Here is a 22,830-nt window from a genome sequence, read left to right on the forward strand (position 1 = left end):
TTGACTTCATCTGCTCTTCTCTTTTATTCACCTCAGACATCTCTGTTATTACAGCCATTTAGGAGGAAGTGAGGAATAATCACTGCTGGCGTGTGCTGTTTCTGATCTAAACAAAACAAGGAGTAGACAAGGAGTCTAAACTAAACAAGGAGCAGTAATTGTCTTGACACCTCTGAATATAAAACTACCTACAAGCAGTACTTGTCCTAACACCTCTGCATACAAGAGACCAAATCATGTCTGACAACAACCATGGATGAACTGTGTCATCTTGAGGAATAGAGTTGGTCTACTGTTCAACAACCAGAGATGGGGTCAGGACCGGAGCCCTCGACATGTGTGCTGCATCCCTCGTCATTGGCTCTATGGTATAGTTGGCAGTGACAGAGTTAGGACAGAGTTCATGGAAGGTTCTATGTTCTCTGGGCAGGTTTGGCAATCAGCTGCCTCTCTCTCTCCAGCTCCTTCTCTCTCTGTTGTTCTTTCTCCATCACCTCCTTCTGTCTCTGCTGCTGCAGCTTCAACGCTCTTTTCTGGAGACAGAGAGACAAAAAACATTTCATCCCAGTTTCCCATTCAATTCAACGTCAGTCATTTCAAATTTAAGTGTACATTTAAAACAACCATTTCTTATCAACTGCTACCATAGAAAAGGAGAGAATGCATGGAGGAGGTGGAGGAGAAACTATGTGGTGAGCAATAGCTAAGCAACAATAGTCCATTCTGGGGTAAAAGAAACATTCACCCACCTTTAGTTTAGTTGTCTTCTCGTGCAGCATGATCATGTCTTTACGTATGTTCACCAGTTTACCGTGATAAAACTTGGCTTCTGTGAACTGAAACAAACATCCATCAGTCCTACAGGGAGCAGGACAGGTGGACAATGAAATAATTCTCTTCAGATGCTATGTATGTTTGAAACAACAGGCAGACAGACAGACAGACAGACACAGACAGACAGAGAAACAACAGACAGACAGACAGACAGACAGACAGAGACAGACAGACAGACAGACAGACAGACAGACAGACAGACAGACAGACAGACAGACAGACAGACAGACAGACAGACAGACAGACAAATGTACCAGTGAGTTTAGATCCAGTAGGGAGTTGCACTCTCTGAATTTGGTGACTTCTTGGTCCAGTGTGTCCAGCAGGATGACTTGGTTTTGACTGGTCAAGAGGAAAGGAGAGGAACATAAGAGCCACAAACACATGACAGTCACACACCACAACATCTGTAACAGGGACAGAGAATACTAACTATCTTGTAAAGTAGAAACAAATTCAGACGTGACTTATGAATTATCAGTATCCTCCTAATAAACTAAAAGTGAAAGATGAAACTTGACTAGAGGAAACAAGAAGTGCATCCCAAATGGCACCCTATTCCCTTCATATTGCACTACCCTATGGGCCCTGGTCAAAAGTAGTGCACCTTAAAGGAAATACAGTTCCGTTTGGGATGCAACCCAAGGGTTTGTTTTAATGTCTGATGTGATTTGAATACTAACTTGAGTTCCAACAGAGCCTGTTTGGAGCTGTAGAGGTCAGGCAGGTAGTGAGAGAGCAGGCCTTCTGTCAGTTTCTCTATGGCCTTTCTGTCCACTACAATGGGCTCTTCAATAGGGACTGATTTCTCTGCAGGCTGGGAGTTCTCTGTAGGCCGAGAGTCCTGGGGAGTCAGGCTGAATTCTGAGGGGCAATAACAAACACACTGACAATTCTAACCGGTCATATGTAGAAAGAACAGTTCCACTCCCTTCAGTCTGACCTCATGTCAGGGTAGGTCCATGGCCCTAGACTTTTTGGGGCTTTTTTTGGGACAGGTCTTGGAAATGGCAGGTAGCCTAGCGGTTAAGAGTGTTGGGCCAGTAACCAAAAGGTCTCTAGTTCGAATCAATGTGTCAACAAGGTGAAAAACCCTAATTGCTCCAGGGTAATGGCAGACCCTGACCGTGATCTTACACTCTGAGTATCTCAGGGAGAGGGGGATATACAAAGATATTCAAAGAACACATTTCCAATTCCAATAAGACAAATATAAGGTAAGCATACACCAAATTATTTTATTATTATAATAAACATCTTTGGACCAAAAACTGGTGCAAAGCCTGCCAGTGGAAAAGCACTGAAAAGTGACTGATTCACACTCTAGGTTAGACACGAACCGTACTGTCCTGGCTCCAATATTTCATTTTCACAATGTCTTGTCCAGCATGGTTTCAGAAACTCTTGTGAATATGTGACCAGGCCAGCCCAGTACTTCTCAACTTGGTTCAGTTTGGTTCTGTAGTCCAAATCAGGCATAAGGGTCTGATTCAGAGTTGAAATAAGCATGTGCAACTCATTACTAGTTACCGTAGCTGCCAGTGTTCTGAGGAGGGTCACGCTGAGACGAGGAACTCTCATCTGCCCTCCCCTCTGTCTCCATGTTGTTCGTCACTGTCTGATTCTACAGCCTAAAGAAAGCAAGCAGCAGTGGCAAAATTAGCCATGTTTAGCGGTGTGCCTGGTGTTTCCAGATTTCTAGGAAATAGGACCTATACTTACTTACAATATCAATGAAATAGTTTTCCTTCCAAGAAAATTGTAATTAAGTATGTCAACAAAGCTTTTCTGTGTTGGAATGGTGTGGGCGTATACTGGTTATTAAAAATATTAATGCAAGTGGACTGCTGATTGTCCAGCTCATCCTCTTCTAGACCACTGATTGGCCAGCTCATCCTTCTGAGGAGTATAACATCACACTACATGACAAAATAGCAAGCATTTAAAAAAAGTTTAAGGTGGGTTTTTTATTTTATGCAAATACAAGTATAGGATGAGTCAACAACATTATTTGGGTAGGAGTTAACACAATATGAACTTTTAAAAATTAACTTGTTTTAAAAAAAATGGTGCCCCACCACTGCTAAATTAATATAAGGGAAACACTGGATATGTTAGCCACTTGGACCCTTGAACCTACTGAGGGTTTGCAAACCCACTTCCTCTTGGAAAAGTGTGCAGACTTTTATTCCAGCCCTGCTCTAAAACGCCTGATTCAGCTGATCAAAGGTGATTAGTAGATTCAGGTGTGTTACAGTAGGGCTGGAGCAAATGCCTGAAAAGCCAGTAGCTATTCAGGGGAGGATTGGCAAGCCCTGGCTGAATGTCCTTTGTAAATGAATGCTTGACTCAGACAACACAACCAGGTATCAATCAAATAGATCAAATAGTAGCTAGCTAGTTTGATATCAGCACGTCTAGGAGAGTGCTATGGTGCCTGGCTATGTTAGCTAGCTATGCCATTCTGAATAAATCTAGAAATGCTGTCCACTCTACAGTTAGCTAAGGCAGCAAAACACATTCAAGTCATTCCAAATGGAGGCAATCATGTTATATTGTAAAATATACAGATCATTTTGAACACTTTACCTTTGAAATTAGCTCTCCATCAAGAATGGCAACGTCTGGAAAACATCATGTGACAGGGCGTCACTCATGTGACTGTGTTTGTACTTCCTGTTTGAACGAATTTAGCTTGATTACTTGTTTCTCAAACTATTAACGGTGCGATGTTGTTAGAGAAATGGTTTTGAATACAATCACAGTGAGGAAATGGTCTCCCCTAGAAAAGGCTGACGATCGGTAATTTTAGCGCTAATGTTGTAAGAGGAATGTGATGTTTTCAGCTCAGTTAAAAACAGAACTCGAGTCTCCGAGCTAGCTTGGCTAACCAATCAAGCCTCCCCCTCTTCTGTCAATGGTGAATCGATTTGTTGGACCGGCTAGTTGTTGCCAGACATTATTGTGTAGTCAACAAGATGTTTTCAACGTTAATTTCTTTAATGACAATGAGGAATTTGCATGCAGACAACTAGCAAGCTGTTTTGATTCAGCCGAGTGTGGAGTCATTGTTTGTGTGCTTTTCTGTTGGAGGTGCTGTTATCCCCAATTGAATCATTAGAATTCTCTGAAATGGAATGGTTATCGTTTTCAGTGCATGAAATATTGAATATGTAGGCTACCTTAAATCAATGTCCACCTCGGAATATTCTGTTACACGGAGGATCGAAACATACTTACAAATGTCAACCTGTTGTGCAGTTAGATATTACATTTAAAAAATAAATCAAGTATCTTTCTTCTACTGTGTCGTTTTAACAGACACTGGGTGTGTTCTAAGTAACGATAGGACGTTTTTTCTTTCTGCTAGTGATTAATGATTTCCACGTTTCAGGTGTGTCAACACCGATGTAACGTTACAGCCACAACCTCTGATTCACTTTATAAGACGGTGACATTGGTGAGAAGCACACCAAGCTCGGACCGGCATTATTGAAAGTTAACAGCTCCTGAACTGTCAACAACTGGCATTAATGATGTCAGGTGGTGCGAGCTTCATGAGCAAGGTGCGGTCCGCCTTTAGGAAGGAGCCTGAGGACTGGGACCTGAGCGACACGGCCCCCTTTGACCTCTCTGGGGACGAGCTCGCGGAGGATGAGGCGCCCAAGTTCAACAAACTCAAAGTGGTGGTTTCCGGTGAGATGGAGGACTACGCAGCAGGAGCACCGTCGAACGGTGTCGCGGTGAACACAGTGGTGGTGGATGATGACGACTCGCTGCTCGACTCGTCCTCGGGGAGTTTGGGGAGCCCCGGTGTCAACATGGACCGGTCGCAGTGTGAGAGCTGCACGAGGAAGAGAGAGGGGGTTAAACGGAGGAGAGTGATGAAGAAGTTGGCGTGTGCCTCTGTGTTGTATTTCCTCTTCATGATTGGAGAACTGATAGGTGAGCAAACAAAACACACTACACTAGTCTGTTACAGTACTGACTACAGACTCATTATACACTGTTAGTACTGTGAGGATAAAGCTGTGGCCTTCAAGTTCCAATCAAATCAATTTGGTATGATGTTTGGAGCATTGACTTCCAAGTTCCAATCTGAAGTAGCCTGAGTAGACCTACTCACGTGCTAGAGCACACCTGATTCCACTAACCAACTAATCGTCAACACCTTTTATTAGGTGAATTAAGAGTGTTTAGTGATGGGCTGAAACTGAAGCCTGCACAGTGTACGCTCTCCAGGACCAGGGCTGGGGACAGCTGTAGACTACTCAGTTAGTTTCTTTTCAGATCCTACATCTCCCACATCAACATTGTGATTGGATCTGTAATCTTAGTCGGTCATACCTGTCCCCCCTCATACCTGGCCCCAGGTGAAGAGTGGAGGAATGTTCAACACATGGTGATATTAACATACATGCATCTGTACAATCACCTGCTGCCATAACAATTCACACACACCTAAGATGAGAAATGTAATGTGTGTTTGATTATGTTCTGAAAAATGCCAGTTTTGAATGAACTAACAGCTGTCTGTAGGTGGAGATGTAGCTAACAGCTATCTATGTAGCCTAATGTATTAGTAGGTTATAATGTCATGGATAGGCAACTTTGATGGGGTGGGGCCACAATCTGAACTCATCATGAGGGGCAGCAGTGGCTCTCAGGTCTACGTACCCAGTTCCATCCATACCCACATGTGCAGTCATAGGCCCTAGCCTTTTGGGGGCCCTAAGTGAAAATTTGTTGCCGATAATGTATTTGTAATGTCTCTAGGTGGTTATGTAGCTAACAGTCTGGCCATAATGACTGATGCTCTCCACATGTTAACTGACCTGATTGGGATAGTGGTGTCTCTGCTGGCACTGTGGCTTTCTGCTAAACCACCCACCAACCGATTCACCTTCGGACTGCATCGCCTAGGTACATTACTGTTACTCCTCTCCTCTTGTTCCATAAACAGAACTTTCTAGATGCATCTTAATTTTTGAGATGGAATGTGAGGTCAGCAGTGTTTTGATCTTGTATCATGTTTCACTCCTCAGACTGTAAGGAAAGTGACTTTGTGATTGAGAAGCTCAGAGGTTACTACTGTTTCAGAGCCTCCTGTTTAATAGATGCAGACAGTAAACTGTTAACATATTCCATTCAGCTGTCCAGTATAAACGTGTCGGTACATTATTTGGTCTGTGTCTCTACCCCCCATAGAGGTGGTCTCAGCCGGTATCAGTGTGTTACTCATCTACATCCTAACGGGGGTGTTGTTGAACGAGGCGGTGCAGAGAACTGTCAGTCAGGACTTTGAAATCAACGGAGATGCCATGCTCATCACTGCAGCTGTGGGGGTCGCTGTCAACCTAGTGTGAGTAGCTGAGTACACACCTGCATGCACACACATGCATTGTCTCACACTCGGAGAGAGCAGTCATTATGCACCAGAACACTCATCTCATCTGCCCTGACAGTGGGGAGGAGGAAGGGATTCCTGATTCTAGTTAGACTGAATGAATGATGAAGCTTCCTTGTCTTCAGCCAAGGACAGCAGTGTGTCTGGCTGTAAAAGATCCACAGTCAGTGTATGATGACATGTCATAAACTACTGCAGTCCAAAGGTCTTCTCGTCTCCACTCCACACTACTGGAGCTAAATTACTTTTCTATTGTGTGACTCACTTGGTTAGAGCGTGGCGTGTGTAGAGTGTTGTTGATGATAAGTGTGGTGTGTAGTGTTGATGAGCGTGGCGTGTGTAAAGTGTGTTGATGAGCGTGTAGTGTGATAAGCATGGCGTGTGTAGATAAGCGTGTAGTGTGTACAGTCGTGGCCAAAAGTTGAATGACACAAATATTAATTTTCACAGTCTGCTGCCTCAGTTTGTATGATAGCAATTTGCATATACTCCAGAATGTTATGAGTGATCAGATGAATTGCAAAGTCCCTCTTTGCCATGCAAATGAACTGAATCCCCCAAAAACATTTCAACTGCATTTCAGCTTGCCACAAAAGGACCAGTTGACATGTCAGTGATTCTCTTGTTAACACAGGTGTGAGTGTTGACGAGGACAAGGCTGGAGATCACTCTGTCATGCTGATTGAGTTTGAATAACAGACTGGAAGCTTCAGAAGGAGGGTGGTGCTTGGAATCATTGTTCTTCCTCTGTCAGCCATGGTTACCTGCAAGGAAACACGTGCCGTCATCATTGCTTTGCACAAAAAGGGCTTCACAGGCAAGGATATTGCTGCCAGTAGGATTGCACCTGATTCAACCATTTATCGGCTCAAGAACTTCAAGGAGAGCGGTTCAATTGTTGTGCAGAAGGCTTCAGGCGCCCAAGAAGTCCAGAAAGCACCAGGACCGTCTCCTAAAGTTGATTCAGCTGCGGGATCGGGGCACCACCAGTACAGAGCTTGCTCAGGAATGGCAGCAGGCAGGTGTGAGTGCATCTGCACGCACAGTGAGGCGAAGACTTTTGGAGGATGGCCTGGTGTCAAGAAGGGCAGCAAAGAAACCACTTCTCTCCAGGAAAAACATCAGGGACAGACTGATATTCTGCAAAAGGTACAGGGATTGGACTGCTGAGGACTGGGGTAAAGTCATTTTCTCTGATGAATCCCCTTTCCGATTGTTTGGGGCATCCGGAAAAAAGCTTGTCTGGAGAAGACCAGGTGAGCGCTACCATCAGTCCTGTGTCATGCCAACAGTAAAGCTTCCTGAGACTATTCATGTGTGGGGTTGCTTCTCAGCCAAGGGAGTGGGCTCACTCACAATTTTGCCTAAGAACACAGCCATGAATAAAGAATGGTACCAACACATCCTCCGAGAGCAACTTCTCCCAACCATCCAGGAACAGTTTGGTGACAAACAATGCCTTTTCCAGCATGATGGAGGACCTTGCCATAAGGCAAAAGTGATAACTAAGTGTCTCTGGGAACAAAACATCAATATTTTGGGTCCATGGCCAGGCAACTCCCCAGACCTTAATCCCATTGAACTTGTGGTCAATCCTCAAGAGGTGGGTGGACAAACAAAAACCCACAAATTCTGACAAACTCCAAGCATTGATTATGCAAGAATGGGCTGCCATCAGTGGCCCAGAAGTTAATTGACAGCATGCCAGGACTCTTTGCATCAACTTCATGTAATTGTCAATAAAAGCCTTTGACACATATGAAATGCTTGTAATTATACTTCAGTATTCCATAGTAACATCTGACAAAAATTTCTAAAGACACTGAAGCAGCAAAATTTGTGGAAATTAATATTTGTGTCATTCTCAAGTTTTGGCCACGACTAGTGTGATAAGCGTGGCGTGTTGATGAGCGTGTCGTGTGCTGAATGCAATCAGGCTTTAAGTCTGGCCACAGCACTGTTTCAGTAACATTGAAGGTTTTAAATGTCATCCACTTCTCTTGATAAGAAGTTACATTGTGTGTCTGTCTATTCATTTGTTGAAGGAATTTGACACCGTGGAACATGCTGTTGTGGAGTTACTGGTCATGCTCTAGATAGGTAATTTATAAACCAATCAAATTGTACACAATGTGTAATGGTGGATGGTTGTCCATAGAGTTGTGCTCAGGTGTTCCACAAGGGTCTACCTTTGGGCTCACTGTTCATTTTGTAAATGAACAACATTGGGGATCATATTGAAACAGCGGATGCTCATTTTTATGCAGATGATACTGTGCTTTAGTCAAGTGGTTGTAGTGTATCTTTATCTTTTGAGAATGCCTGAAGAGCATGTAACATCATACAACAGAATCTGTATGATGTTAAAGCTGGTTCTGAATCCGGGTAAAACAAAATGCATGGTATTTTCAAATGCCAGGCATGTTACCAATCATGTCATTGCTACATTGGCTGGACATACTATAGAGCAAGTCAGTGTACAAATATTTGGGAGTGTGGGATGGTGACAAGCTGAGCTTCACTGTTCATGTGGAGAACTTGATAAGGAAGTTCAAGCTGAGAATAGGTTTTTATTAACCGGCATAAGGCTTGTTTTTCTTTGGAGGCCAGAAGGGAACTGGTACGATGTACATTACTGCCGATTTTAGATTTGAGTGGTGTTCTATATATGCAGGCCTCAACCACTACTCTGAGAGCACTTGATTCAGTATATCATGTGGTCCTCAGGTTCCTTACAAATCAAAAACGTCGAACACATTGTGATCTCAACAGTGCTGTTGGCTGGTCGTCATTGACCTTGCGTAGGCTTAAACACTGGTATACACTAATTTATAAGGCCATACTGGGTAAAATGCCACTTTTTTTTAATCATGTCTGTAAATAAATATAAATTACGGTCCCATTCGCTTTTAACAGTACCAAGAATTAGAACCGGTCATGGTAGAAATAGTTTTAGCTACTCAGCTCCGTGGTCCTGAATCTCTCCTAAACATTTGATCTAGTCATGTTGGTGGAGTTTAAACACCTGTTCCATGTAAATATCATAGTGTAATTGTTTAGGACAGCTGTTTTTTAGTCATGATTTTTATTTTTTACATAATATCATTGTACTGTGTGTGTGTGTGTGTGTGTGTGTGTGTGTAGGTTTGTTTTAATGTAGTCTTAGTGCATGTAAGTTGTCTGAAATGTTGTTCCCCCTGCTGCTATTGGACCAGGTCTCTCTTTAAAAGATGTTATCTCAATGAGGAAAAACCTGTATGAATAAAGGTTTTTAAAAAATGTTGCGTGCCTTGTGTAGATGAGCGTGCCGTGTGTAGATGAGCGTGCCGTGTGTAGATGATTTGATAGTGTAGCCTCAATCATGTATAGTAATGATTAAACGTAGTAGTATATAAACGACCACCAGAAGTTAAACTGACATCTCTCTCTCTCTCTCATAATTATTTATATAGTATGGGTTTCCTCCTGAACCAGACCGGTAACGGTCACCAGAAGTTAAACTGACATCTCTCTCTCTCTCTCATAATTATTTATATAGTATGGGTTTCCTCCTGAACCAGACCGGTAACGGTCACCAGAAGTTAAACTGACATCTCTCTCTCTCTCTCTCTCATAATTATTTATATAGTATGGGTTTCCTCCTGAACCAGACCGGTAACGGCCACCAGAAGTTAAACTGACATCTCTCTCTCTCTCTCATAATTATTTATATAGTATGGGTTTCCTCCTGAACCAGACCGGTAACGGTCACCAGAAGTTAAACTGACATCTCTCTCTCTCTCTCTCTCTCTCTCATAATTATTTATATAGTATGGGTTTCCTCCTGAACCAGACCGGTAACGGTCACCAGAAGTTAAACTGACATCTCTCTCTCTCTCTCATAATTATTTATATAGTATGGGTTTCCTCCTGAACCAGACTGGTAACGGTCACCAGAAGTTAACCTGACATCTCTCTCTCTCTCTCTCTCATAATTATTTATATAGTATGGGTTTCCTCCTGAACCAGACCGGTAACGGCCACCAGAAGTTAAACTGACATCTCTCTCTCTCTCATAATTATTTATATAGTATGGGTTTCCTCCTGAACCAGACCGGTAACGGTCACCAGAAGTTAAACTGACATCTCTCTCTCTCTCATAATTATTTATATAGTATGGGTTTCCTCCTGAACCAGACCGGTAACGGTCACCAGAAGTTAAACTGACATCTCTCTCTCTCTCATAATTATTTATATAGTATGGGTTTCCTCCTGAACCAGACCGGTAACGGTCACCAGAAGTTAAACTGACATCTCTCTCTCTCATAATTATTTATATAGTATGGGTTTCCTCCTGAACCAGACCGGTAACGGCCACCAGAAGTTAAACTGACATCTCTCTCTCTCTCTCTCATAATTATTTATATAGTATGGGTTTCCTCCTGAACCAGACCGGTAACGGTCACCAGAAGTTAAACTGACATCTCTCTCTCTCATAATTATTTATATAGTATGGGTTTCCTCCTGAACCAGACCGGTAACGGTCACCAGAAGTTAAACTGACATCTCTCTCTCTCTCTCATAATTATTTATATAGTATGGGTTTCCTCCTGAACCAGACCGGTAACTGTCACCAGAAGTTAAACTGACATCTCTCTCTCTCTCTCATAATTATTTATATAGTATGGGTTTCCTCCTGAACCAGACTGGTAACGGTCACCAGAAGTTAAACTGACATCTCTCTCTCTCTCTCTCATAATTATTTATATAGTATGGGTTTCCTCCTGAACCAGACCGGTAACGGTCACCAGAAGTTAAACTGACATCTCTCTCTCTCTCTCATAATTATTTATATAGGGTTTCCTCCTGAACCAGACCGGTAACGGTCACCAGAAGTTAAACTGACATCTCTCTCTCTCTCTCATAATTATTTATATAGTATGGGTTTCCTCCTGAACCAGACCGGTAACGGTCACCAGAAGTTAAACTGACATCTCTCTCTCTCTCATAATTATTTATATAGTATGGGTTTCCTCCTGAACCAGACCGGTAACGGTCACCAGAAGTTAAACTGACATCTCTCTCTCTCATAATTATTTATATAGTATGGGTTTCCTCCTGAACCAGACCGGTAACGGTCACCAGAAGTTAAACTGACATCTCTCTCTCTCTCATAATTATTTATATAGTATGGGTTTCCTCCTGAACCAGACCGGTAACGGTCACCAGAAGTTAAACTGACATCTCTCTCTCTCTCTCTATATTATTTATATAGTATGGGTTTCCTCCTGAACCAGACTGGTAACGGTCACCAGAAGTTAAACTGACATCTCTCTCTCTCTCATAATTATTTATATAGTATGGGTTTCCTCCTGAACCAGACCGGTAACGGTCACCAGAAGTTAACCTGACATCTCTCTCTCTCATAATTATTTATATAGTATGGGTTTCCTCCTGAACCAGACCGGTAACGGTCACCAGAAGTTAAACTGACATCTCTCTCTCTCTCTCATAATTATTTATATAGTATGGGTTTCCTCCTGAACCAGACCGGTAACGGTCACCAGAAGTTAAACTGACATCTCTCTCTCTCTCATAATTATTTATATAGTATGGGTTTCCTCCTGAACCAGACTGGTAACGGTCACCAGAAGTTAAACTGACATCTCTCTCTCTCTCTCTCATAATTATTTATATAGTATGGGTTTCCTCCTGAACCAGACCGGTAACGGTCACCAGAAGTTAAACTGACATCTCTCTCTCTCTCATAATTATTTATATAGTATGGGTTTCCTCCTGAACCAGACCGGTAACGGTCACCAGAAGTTAAACTGACATCTCTCTCTCTCTCTCTCATAATTATTTATATAGTATGGGTTTCCTCCTGAACCAGACTGGTAACGGTCACCAGAAGTTAAACTGACCTCTCTCTCTCTCTCTCATAATTATTTATATAGTATGGGTTTCCTCCTGAACCAGACTGGTAACGGTCACCAGAAGTTAAACTGACCTCTCTCTCTCTCTCTCATAATTATTTATATAGTATGGGTTTCCTCCTGAACCAGACCGGTAACGGTCACCAGAAGTTAAACTGACATCTCTCTCTCTCTCTCTCTCTCTCATAATTATTTATATAGTATGGGTTTCCTCCTGAACCAGACCGGTAACGGTCACCAGAAGTTAAACTGACCTCTCTCTCTCTCTCTCTCTCATAATTATTTATATAGTATGGGTTTCCTCCTGAACCAGACCGTAACGGTCACCAGAAGTTAAACTTAAACTGACATCTCTCTCTCTCTCTCTCATAATTATTTATATAGTATGGGTTTCCTCCTGAACCAGACCGGTAACGGTCACCAGAAGTTAAACTGACATCTCTCTCTCTCTCTCTCTCATAATTATTTATATAGTATGGGTTTCCTCCTGAACCAGACCGGTAACGGTCACCAGAAGTTAAACTGACATCTCTCTCTCTCTCTCATAATTATTTATATAGTATGGGTTTCCTCCTGAACCAGACCGGTAACGGTCACCAGAAGTTAAACTGACATCTCTCTCTCTCATAATTATTTATATAGTATGGGTTTCCTCCTGAACCAGACTGGTAACGGCCACCAGAAGTTAAACTGACATCTCTCTCTCTCTCATAATTATTTATATAGTATGGGTTTCCTCCTGAACCAGACTGGTAACGGTCACCAGAAGTTAAACTGACATCTCTCTCTCTCATAATTATTTATATAGTATGGGTTTCCTCCTGAACCAGACCGGTAACGGTCACCAGAAGTTAAACTGACATCTCTCTCTCTCTCTCATAATTATTTATATAGTATGGGTTTCCTCCTGAACCAGACTGGTAACGGTCACCAGAAGTTAAACTGACATCTCTCTCTCTCTCTCTCATAATTATTTATATAGTATGGGTTTCCTCCTGAACCAGACCGGTAACGGTCACCAGAAGTTAAACTGACATCTCTCTCTCTCTCTCTCATAATTATTTATATAGTATGGGTTTCCTCCTGAACCAGACCGGTAACGGTCACCAGAAGTTAACCTGACATCTCTCTCTCTCATAATTATTTATATAGTATGGGTTTCCTCCTGAACCAGACCGGTAACGGTCACCAGAAGTTAAACTGACATCTCTCTCTCTCTCTCTCATAATTATTTATATAGTATGGGTTTCCTCCTGAACCAGACCGGTAACGGTCACCAGAAGTTAAACTGACATCTCTCTCTCTCTCTCTCTCTCATAATTATTTATATAGTATGGGTTTCCTCCTGAACCAGACTGGTAACGGTCACCTCCACTCCCACGGGGGTCATGGTCACTCACACGGGGTTCCCCCTCCACCCTCACACGGCCACAGCCACGATGGACCCGCAGCCCAGGGGCCCCAGGGCAGTCTGGCGGTCAGGGCAGCCTTCATCCATGCACTGGGAGACCTGGTCCAGAGTATAGGGGTCCTCATAGCTGCCTACATCGTACGCTTCAAGGTAGGCTACAACGTCTGACCTGGGAGCAGGAACTGTTTAATGTCGAAGGGCTGAATGGGATGGTTTAAGGGCTTGCTTGGTCGGGCCAGGGGTGTGTTCATTAGTCCATGCAATGGAAAACGCACATTTAGTTTCTTATTGCAGGGTTTCCCAAACTCTGTGCTGGGGCCCCCCTTGGGAGCACGTTTTGGTTTTGTACAACTGATTCAAATCATCAAAGCTTGATGAGGAGTTGGTTATTTGAATCAGCTGTGTCGTGCTACGGCAAATTCCTAAAACTGTACCCAGGGGGAGCCCTAGGACAGAGTTTGGGAAACGCTGCCTTATTGGACGGGTCCACATAGAAAGGAACTGTTTGTCTGTTTCCTTCAGTTTGAGCCTAACGACCAAGCTGTTAGATTGACCTGACCATTGCCCCCAGCCAGAGTACAAGCTGGCGGACCCCATCTGTACCTACATCTTCTCTATCCTGGTGCTATTCACAACGATACGCATCATACGAGACACGGGAGTCATCGTCCTCGAGGGTGAGAACACAGCTACACATATTAGTTATATATTAGCCCAGTATTTCCCTCCTCCAGTCCCCCCAACAGCACACGTTGTTGTAGCCCCGGACAAACTCACCTGATTCAACTCATTGAGGGGATGATGATTAGTTGAATCAGGTGTTTGTCTGGAGCTACAACAACTGTGGTGTTGGACTGGAGTTGGGAACCAGTGTATTAACCTATGTGTACTATATGTGCTTTAGATCAGTGGTTCTCAGTCCTGGTCTTGGGGGCATAAAGGGGGGCACATTTTAGTTTATCAAGCTTTTGGTTTGCTAGGACCCTTTGTGTCCCCAGTTCCAGGAATAGGAACCGCTGCTCTAGATCAATCCATAATGTCCTGGAGGGACAGAGAAACTACATATTTTTGCTCTTTGTTAACCAGACAGATCTATCAGAACAGATGCTTATTCTATTCACTTCCTGTCTGAAACTGCCATGAACTCTAACCATGATTATATAGAGCTGCTTTAATATACAGCCCTGCACCTAAACTTTCAATTGTCTAATCTGGAGCTGTAAAAATGTCCCATAGTGTTTAAATAATAGTAGATTGTTCTCATGCTATGAAACTAGCAACTTACAGTACATGGCATCAAGACTCGTTAGAGAGAAACAATGTTAACGTTCTGAGTTTCATGGAATTGAAAGTGTGTGTTGCTGTTAGGGGCACCCAGGCATATGGACGTTCAGCGAATCAGAGAAGACCTTCTGAAGTTGGAGGACGTCCAATCAGTTGACGAGCTCAACGTGTGGGCATTAACCGGCGACAAGACCACTGCCCTCGCACACCTGCGGCTCTGTGAGTGACCTTTGACTTCCTCTCCTTTTGTTAGTTGTGCATGTGACGTGCATTCTGTTGATGGGTTTAGGAACTCTACACTCTGGTTGTATCTCAATTAGTATGTGATTTTTATTTAACTAGGCTAGTCAGTTAAGAATAAATTCTTATTTACAATGATGCTGAGCCAATTGTGCGCCGTCCTATGGGACTCCCAATCACAGCTGGTTGTGATTCAGCCTGGAATTGAGCCAGGGCCTGTAGTGATGCCTCTAGCACTGAGATGCAGTGTCTTAGACCGCTGCGCCACTCGGGAGCCCTGGGGGACTAAAGGGGTGCACATTCTTCACATCCTATGTCCTCGACCCTTCTCAACTGTTGGAGTTCCAAGGTCCTTCCCCCTCGGACCTACTTCTCCAATGGATTTTAACAAGGAGGCATCGAGGATGTGAGGAATCGAGGAAAGATAAATGAAGAGCCAGTGTCCTAACCTATTTCTGTGCATTGTGCTTCTAGCGCCCTCTAGTGCCAGTGCGTGGGAGGACGTGCAGGCCAAGGCCAGACACCTGTTGATCCACACCTACGGCCTGACCAGGTGCACCGTGCAGGTCCAGACGCACAGAAACGGGGCTACACGCACCTGTACACACTGCCGAGAGTCCACCGCATAGCCTGAATTAAAGACAGTCTGAGGAAGTTAAACCAGACTGGTGCCAAAGCGTAGTGAACTGATCTGGTCTATGCCATTGCTAGGATATTCGGACTGACAGTCAGATGCACATTTTATTTTTAAAGGACAACTGATTCCTCCTGGGCTGTTGCAAAGTTTTCTGAAGAGGGGTTGAACAAATCTTAACTTTTCAACAAAAGATCTATAATAATCACCATTAAAGCCTGTAAATGTTTAACATTATTCCTTTTTTTTTTGGTGCTTCTATAATTGAACTGTGTTAATGTGTTTGTTTGAGCACTCTATACTTTCACTGTAGGTGTTCTATTGTTTCCAGTGGGGTGACAACAGGGAATGTGTCTCTGTGGGCTCATCTCAATTCTATTTGTTTGATTCCTTGCATCCTCTCTTCTTGCCGCCTCCTCAAAACACATCGGAGGAGAAGGTCTGGGGGGGAGGAACCTCAGATTCACCGTGTCTGTCATCCTCTCCTCACATGGTCGAACCCCTGGGATCTACTCTGACCTGTTAAGGACCAATCCTAACATGAGATATGCACCTGTATATAAAGTCTGGCACGCCAATGCAAGTTAACTGTGATTATCTGAAGTTATTCTTGGTCTTGTAGCGGAGAGGCCTGTATCTGTGTTTGACTAGGTTGATGTGAGGCTGTGTCTGAAAATGTTACTAGCGGTCCAATCCTTTCTTCCGCTGTCTTTGTTTCCTCAACTCCTCAAAGTTAATTGGCAGAGAGGATCCAAGGTACTACCCTCTGACGACCACGTCCAATGAGCTTTGAGAGGAATTGGGGGGGGACTGTGGAAACTAGTAACGTTTTCAGGCACAGCCAGAGATGAGGCCCAGGCCGTCTCTAAAAGGTTAATCCATACATCTGATTGTATTATTGATCTGATGATCGTGGCCATATTGCCTTCTCCTTTACTGACAGTGTTGAACCAGTAGACAGAGGATGTGTTTTTATGTGAAAAGACTTCTGAATTTCGAGTACTGACCACACTCTTTTTGTTTGTTTTACTTGTTTCTTTAACAGTTAACTTATTCTAGCTGAAATCAGGAAACTGACAATGAAACTGACTTTGAATCATGTTTAATACTGTAGTAGGGAAATGCATGACTACTGCTTCTAGTTAATATCAGACAGTTTTATTTGCTTATCAGATTGATTCTGTCAACATTTCAGAAATGCAGTATTATTTCATAAGCATTGAGGGCTGTGAGATGCCAATATTGATAATATGCATAATTCAGTCATTGTGTGGGTATATAAATACATTTGGCATTGTGTCATCAGGTCTTGGTTGGTTCCTTAAACCACTGTCAGTCTTCCTGTCCAAGCGTATCAACATGTTGGTTGGAACAGACTAAAATGAAATTTTCTTTGACTGCAGATCAGTATATGCATTACCTGCCTTGTGTTGCTCTTGTTGGATTTATTTTATGTTAAAAGGTATTTGGTCGATCACATTGTCAGGTTTGGCTCTACAGCAGCACTTACCAGTGTTTCAGTGATTTGCACATTCATTACTTCAACCTGAACACTTAAGGCTCTGCTCCAATATCCACACTCGTGTACTACTACGCAGAATGAAGTATGGATACGTCCCAAATGGCATACTTTAATTGGTAAACTAATATGAGAACTGAGACTTCTATTCCCTTAAAATCAGGATGCAGTATTGCCTGTTGATCACATTATCAGCTGTTTGTTTAAATGAGGCATGGTTATCAATCTTTTGAGTTACTTTATCACTAGACTGAGACCTGTCTGAGTCTCACTCACACTTCCCTTTACTCAACTGGCAGATACATTGACTGGAAACATGAATGAAGAACCTGTTACATTTAGAAATAAATATCTTCCTTTGAACACTGACCTAAAGAGTTGTGTTTTGTTCTGCTTCTAAAGGGGACTAGAGGTATTCAACTCGGGATGCTGCTGGTGAACTTCCTTGACTTAGACGTGTTGGATAAAATGACTGTCCAACTTCTTAAATCAGCTGTTAGCCAATATACATTGATCAAAAAAAATAAGGGAACACTGAAATAACACATCCTAGATCTGAATGAAATATTCTTATTAAATACTTTTTTCTTTACATAGTTGAATGTGCTGACAACAAAATCACACATTATCAATGGAAATCAAATTTCTCAACCCATGGAGGTCTGGATATGGAGTGACACTCAAAATTAAAGTTGAAAACCACACTACAGGCTGATCCAACTTTGATGTAATGTCCTTAAAACAAGTCAAAATAAGGCTCAGTAGTGTGTGTGGCCTCCACGTGCCTGTATGACCTCCCTACAACGTCTGGGCATGGTCCTGATGAGGTGGCGGATGGTCTCCTGAGGGATCTCCTCCCAGACTTGGACTAAAGCATCCGCCAACTCCTGGACAGTCTGTGGTGCAACGTGGCGTTGGTGGATGGAGTGAGACATGATGTCCCAGATGTGCTCAATTGGATTCAGGTCTGGGGAACGGGCGGGCCAGTCCATAGCATCAATGCCTTCCTCTTTCAGGAACTGCTGACACACTCCAGCCACATGAGGTCTTGCAGTAGGAGGAACCCAGGGCCAACCACACCAGCATATGGTCTCACAAGGGGTCTGAGGATCTCATCTCGGTACCTAATGGTAGTCAGGCTACCTCTGGCGAGCACATGGAGGGCTGTGTGGCCCCCCAAAGAAATGCCACGCCATGACTGACCCACCGCCAAACCGGTCATGCTGGAGGATGTTGCAGGCAGCAGAACGTTCTCCATGGCGTCTCCAGACTGTCACATCTGCTCAGTGTGAACCTGCTTTCATCGGTGAAGAGCACAGGGCGCAAGTGGCGAATTTGCCAATCTTGGTGTTCTCTGGCAAATGCCAAACGTCCTGCACGGTGTTGGGCTGTAAGCACAACCCCATCTGTGGACGTCGGACCCTCATAGTCTGTTTTTGACCGTTTGAGCAGACACATGCACATTTGTGGCCTGCTGGAGGTAATTTTGCAGGGCTCTGGCACTGCTCCTTGCACAAAGGCGGTGGTAGCGGTCCTGCTGCTGGGTTGTTGCCCTCCTCCACGTCTCCTGATGTACTGGCCTGTCTCCTGGTAGCGCCTCCATGCCACATCTGGACAGTTTGATTTCACAGAAGTGTGATTGACTTGGAGTTACATTGTGTTTAAGTGTTCCCTTTATTTTTTTGAGCAAGGTACTTTGAGTTACCTTTTCTAGCTAAAGTAGACTTAAAGTTCACACTTGTGTATTTCTGTGGGGAGGTCAAAACATTTCAATGACTTTGCCTGGCCATGATCCTTTACCCAATAAGACAGAGTGAATCAGGAAGGGGGTCCCTGGGGCACCGGTTTTCCCAGGTTGGGGGTTCCTGACATTGACTCACTGGGCAAGACCATGAACGAGCAGTTTCTGACCTCTGGTCCTCTAGTTACACCAACAGTATATTTTTGTTGTGGTCCTGGATAAGCACACCTGATTCTAATCATCAAGCCCTTAAAGTTGAATCAGGTGTTTTTGTACGGGCTACATTAAGTGTGTGTTGTTGGAGGACTGGAGATCCTGCTTGTGCTGATGTATTACAATCATCTCAATGTACTAATGTAATTAGGCCTACATACCGTCAACTCATCACCATAAACAGCCAACAGACCCCCAAAAAAGGAAAGGAAACAATGACATTTTTATTTTCCAAGTCCGAGGCATCTTCTGATGGGGTGGGTCTATAGTTGGTCATCTGAAGAGGTTTTTGTATGTCTGTAGTTGCTGGGTCGAAAGAGAGGGAGTCATCCTCTGTAAAGACTGGAGGAAGTATCGGTGTTTGATACTAGAAGCTTCCATACTTTCATCCTGGAGGGTCAACAGAGCTGCCTGCAGACAACATTACAGTTAAACCCCGGCAGCTCTCATTCTATGGTACAAACAAACACGTTGCTGAATCTCTCCTATCGTTAAAACATGCCATTTTATAAAAGTGACTGGTGAAGGCAGTGTCTATACTTTAGGTGTACTCTGTACCTCATTGTGAAGGATTAAAGGGACAGGTGTATTGGTGTACTCTGTACCTCATTGTGAAGGTTTAAAGGGACAGGTGTATTGGTGTACTCTGTACCTCATTGTGAAGGTTTAAAGGGACAGGTGTATTGGTGTACTCTGTACCTCATTGTGAAGGTTTAAAGGGACAGGTGTATTGGTGTACTCTGTACCTCATTGTGAAGGTTTAAAGGGACAGGTGTATTGGTGTACTCTGTACCTCATTGTGAAGGTTTAAAGGGACAGGTGTATTGGTGTACTCTGTACCTCATTGTGAAGGTTTAAAGGGACAGGTGTATTGGTGTACTCTGTAGCTCATTGTGAAGGTTTAAAGGGACAGGTATTGGTGTACTCTGTACCTCATTGTGAAGGATTAAAGGGACAGGTGTGTTGGTGTACTCTGTACCTCATTGTGAAGGATTAAAGGGACAGGTCTGTTGGTGTACTCTGTACCTCATTGTGAAGGATTAAAGGGACAGGTGTATTGGTGTACTCTGTACCTCATTGTGAAGGATTAAAGGGACAGGTGTATTGGTGTACTCTGTACCTCATTGTGAAGGTTTAAAGGGACAGGTGTATTGGTGTACTCTGTACCTCATTGTGAAGGATTAAAGGGACAGGTGTATTGATGTACTCTGTACCTCATTGTGAAGGTTTAAAGGGACAGGTACAGTATGTTGTATTTACAGGGGAGGTGTGTTTTGGTACTCTGTACCTCTCTGCACAGGTTCTCCAGGTCTGCTCCAGAGTAAAGGTCAGTGTGTCTAGCCAGCTCCTCCAGACACACATCATCATCCAGAGGCATCTTCTCTGTACACACCTGCAGGATGGACACACGTGCCTGGAGGGGGGAGGAGAAAGAGGGGGTGAGATCAGAGGGATGATCAGTTCAGGTGAAGGTGGTAATAGTTACCTGTCGGTCATGTGAAGTTGGTAATAGATACCTGTAGGTCAGGTGAAGTTGGTAATAGATACCTGTAGGTCAGGTGGTAATAGTTACCTGTAGGTCAGGTGAAGGTGGTAATAGATACCTGTAGGTCAGGTGAAGGTGGTAATAGATACCTGTAGGTCAGGTGAAGTTGGTAATAGATACCTGTAGGTCAGGTGAAGGTGGTAATAGTAGGTCAGGTGAAGGTGGTAATAGATACCTGTAGGTCAGGTGAAGGTGGTAATAGATACCTGTAGGTCAGGTGAAGGTGGTAATAGATACCTGTAGGTCAGGTGAAGGTGGTAATAGATACCTGTAGGTCAGGTGAAGGTGGTAATAGATACCTGTAGGTCAGGTGAAGGTGGTAATAGATACCTGTAGGTCAGGTGAAGGTGGTAATAGATACCTGTAGGTCAGGTGAAGGTGGTAATAGATACCTGTAGGTCAGGTGAAGGTGGTAATAGATACCTGTAGGTCAGGTGAAGGTGGTAATAGATACCTGTAAGTCAGGTGGGGGTACATAGATGATCTGGTCCAGTCTTCCAGGCCTTAGGAGGGCACTGTCCAGAAAGTCTGGTCTGTTAGTGGCCGCTACGATCATCACTTCCTTGTTACACACTTCCTGGTACTCCAACTGACAGGGAGGGCAGACAGGACATCATGTTAACAACGACAGAAGCGATTGTCAGGACGTTTGAAGCGATCAGTTTGAGCAATGTGAAGCTCAGAATCGCTACTCTTTAAGTGATTTGTAATTCAGTGATTCTGAGCAGAATCTACATATAAAGTGTGCTGTTGGTGTGTATGTTTTTTGTGTGATTATATGGTGTATGTTTTGATTGGTGCTCTAGTAGTAGGATGTAATGTCTGACATGTTCCTGTTGCTGGTGGTGCTCCACTCCCTCAGCCTGTAGGGTCTTCCCTGCTCCTCTCCTCTCCAGGGTCCTAAAGCCTACCCCGTCCAGCTCATTCAGCAGCACAGACAGGAGGCGGGTCTGGGCACTCTGAGGGACATGGCCTTCTGACCGGGAGCCAATCAAAGAGTCCACCTCATCCAGGAACAGGATGGAGGGAGCGCAGGCCCGCGCCTGACGAAAGAGCTACATACAGGAACACACCATAAGGTTATTCACGTACACACAATAACATCTACCAAAGTGATTCTATTGATTAAAGCATTCCTCCAAATAACAAAGTTGAACTGCTTCAGAAAATGTCTAACACTGCATGCTAGTACAAGAACAATAGGAACATTCAGTTAAGATGAGGGGCTCTCCAAACCCCTACCTGAGCCAGGGCCTTCTCCGAATCTCCTACATATGGAGAGTAGAGGTCAGCCCCGCTGACTGACAGGAAGGAGCAATGGGAGGAGGTGGCTGCAGCCCTGACCAGGGTGGTCTTAGCACAGCCTGGGGGACCGTACAGCAACACCCCCCTGGGACGGGACAGACCCAGACGCACAAACGCCTCCGGGTAACGCATTGGCCACTCTATACTCTACAAGGAGGGAGCAGAAACAGAGGACAGGAAGTCAGGACAAGTCTCAAATGATACCCTGTTCACCTTACTCTCTAGTGCACTACTTTGTCTGTTGTATCTGTTATTGCCTGCTGCTCTTCAGTGTTGGTCGAATGAATGAATGATAAAGGAATGCTGCTGTTTTCCCGGTATAGTTCCACCAGTACCTGTTGTAGTTTGACTTTGACTTCCTCCAGGCCTCCTATCTGTTCCCAGGAGACGGCTGGGAGGTCTGTCCGTCCCAGACTGCCCCTCAGACAGGATGGACGGACAGTCTTCAGGGCAGACAGGAAGTGTTCCATGGTGATAGTCTGCTCCCCTGAACCCTGACAACATACACAACACACAGCAGGAGTCAATAATGTTAAGACTATCTCAATGACAATAACCTGGATAGAAGTTAGAACAGGTGTGTGTGTGTGTGTGTGTGGATGATCTGGCTCAAAGGACCAATATGAGCTGACTTTACAGTGTGTGTGTGTGTGAATGATCTGGCTCAAAGGACCAATATGAGCTGACTTTACAGTGTGTGTGTGTGTGAATGATCTGGCTCAAAGGACCAATATGAGCTGACTTTACAGTGTGTGTGTGTGAATGATCTGGCTCAAAGGAC

At 43.9% G+C, this 22,830-nt stretch overlaps 3 protein-coding genes across 7 annotated transcripts in view; 1 reads left to right on the top strand and 2 right to left on the bottom strand.

The window, feature by feature from the left end:
• Window positions 1–3,515, bottom strand: bloc1s6 (biogenesis of lysosomal organelles complex-1, subunit 6, pallidin). Of its 2 annotated transcripts, XM_065012111.1 has the most exons (6): window positions 3,424–3,511; window positions 2,365–2,465; window positions 1,518–1,698; window positions 1,089–1,176; window positions 750–836; window positions 1–533 (listed from the first exon to the last, which is right to left on the bottom strand). In XM_065012111.1, exons 2-6 carry the CDS (start codon window positions 2,435–2,437, stop codon window positions 414–416), a joined length of 549 nt encoding a protein of 182 aa, XP_064868183.1. In that variant the 5' UTR covers window positions 2,438–2,465; window positions 3,424–3,511; the 3' UTR covers window positions 1–413. The 2 variants fall into 2 exon arrangements, with proteins under 2 accessions (XP_064868183.1, XP_064868184.1); XM_065012112.1 differs by lacking the exon at window positions 1–533 and having other exon boundaries at window positions 750–858; window positions 3,424–3,515.
• On the top strand, window positions 3,104–17,613 carry slc30a4 (solute carrier family 30 member 4). 3 transcript variants are annotated; one of them, XM_065012110.1, is made up of 8 exons: window positions 3,104–3,200; window positions 4,229–4,779; window positions 5,611–5,757; window positions 6,043–6,196; window positions 13,489–13,717; window positions 14,139–14,244; window positions 14,936–15,070; window positions 15,566–17,613. In XM_065012110.1, the coding sequence occupies exons 2-8, from the start codon at window positions 4,368–4,370 to the stop codon at window positions 15,718–15,720; spliced, it is 1,338 nt and encodes a 445-aa protein (XP_064868182.1). In that variant the 5' UTR covers window positions 3,104–3,200; window positions 4,229–4,367; the 3' UTR covers window positions 15,721–17,613. The 3 variants fall into 3 exon arrangements, 2 of the variants coding, with proteins under 2 accessions (XP_064868182.1, XP_064868181.1); XM_065012109.1 differs by lacking the exon at window positions 3,104–3,200 and adding an exon at window positions 3,530–3,636; XR_010461595.1 differs by lacking the exon at window positions 3,104–3,200 and having other exon boundaries at window positions 3,522–4,779; window positions 14,143–14,244.
• The window catches only part of afg2b (AFG2 AAA ATPase homolog B), a 14,604-nt gene continuing 8,585 nt past the window's right edge, over window positions 16,812–22,830 (bottom strand). For both annotated transcript variants that reach the window (XM_065012108.1, XM_065012107.1), the window contains exons 6-11: window positions 22,385–22,543; window positions 21,987–22,196; window positions 21,572–21,799; window positions 21,199–21,333; window positions 20,487–20,612; window positions 16,812–19,609 (exon numbers count right to left, since the gene is read on the bottom strand). In XM_065012108.1, coding sequence (XP_064868180.1) covers window positions 19,472–19,609; window positions 20,487–20,612; window positions 21,199–21,333; window positions 21,572–21,799; window positions 21,987–22,196; window positions 22,385–22,543 — 996 coding nt within the window. In that variant the 3' untranslated portion in view covers window positions 16,812–19,471. The remainder of the gene's footprint in view (window positions 19,610–20,486; window positions 20,613–21,198; window positions 21,334–21,571; window positions 21,800–21,986; window positions 22,197–22,384; window positions 22,544–22,830) is intronic.

This window comes from Oncorhynchus nerka, linkage group LG27, assembly GCF_034236695.1.
Source record: "Oncorhynchus nerka isolate Pitt River linkage group LG27, Oner_Uvic_2.0, whole genome shotgun sequence".
NCBI lineage: Eukaryota > Metazoa > Chordata > Actinopteri > Salmoniformes > Salmonidae > Oncorhynchus > Oncorhynchus nerka.

What these genes read in the sequence shown, in the direction of transcription:
- bloc1s6 (XM_065012111.1), bottom strand. Translation starts at nt 2,437, where the DNA reads ATGGAGACAGAGGGGAGGGCAGATGAGAGTTCCTCGTCTCAGCGTGAC. An exon ending in TCAGAACACTGGCAGCTACG is followed by an intron (nt 1,699 to 2,364) that starts GTAACTAGTAAT and finishes ATTGCCCCTCAG; the next exon opens with AATTCAGCCTGACTCCCCAG. An exon ending in CAGGCTCTGTTGGAACTCAA is followed by an intron (nt 1,177 to 1,517) that starts GTTAGTATTCAA and finishes CCTCTTGACCAG; the next exon opens with TCAAAACCAAGTCATCCTGC.
- slc30a4 (XM_065012110.1), top strand. Translation starts at nt 4,368, where the DNA reads ATGATGTCAGGTGGTGCGAGCTTCATGAGCAAGGTGCGGTCCGCCTTT. An exon ending in CATGATTGGAGAACTGATAG is followed by an intron (nt 4,780 to 5,610) that starts GTGAGCAAACAA and finishes TAATGTCTCTAG; the next exon opens with GTGGTTATGTAGCTAACAGT. An exon ending in GGGGTCGCTGTCAACCTAGT is followed by an intron (nt 6,197 to 13,488) that starts GTGAGTAGCTGA and finishes TTATTTATATAG; the next exon opens with TATGGGTTTCCTCCTGAACC.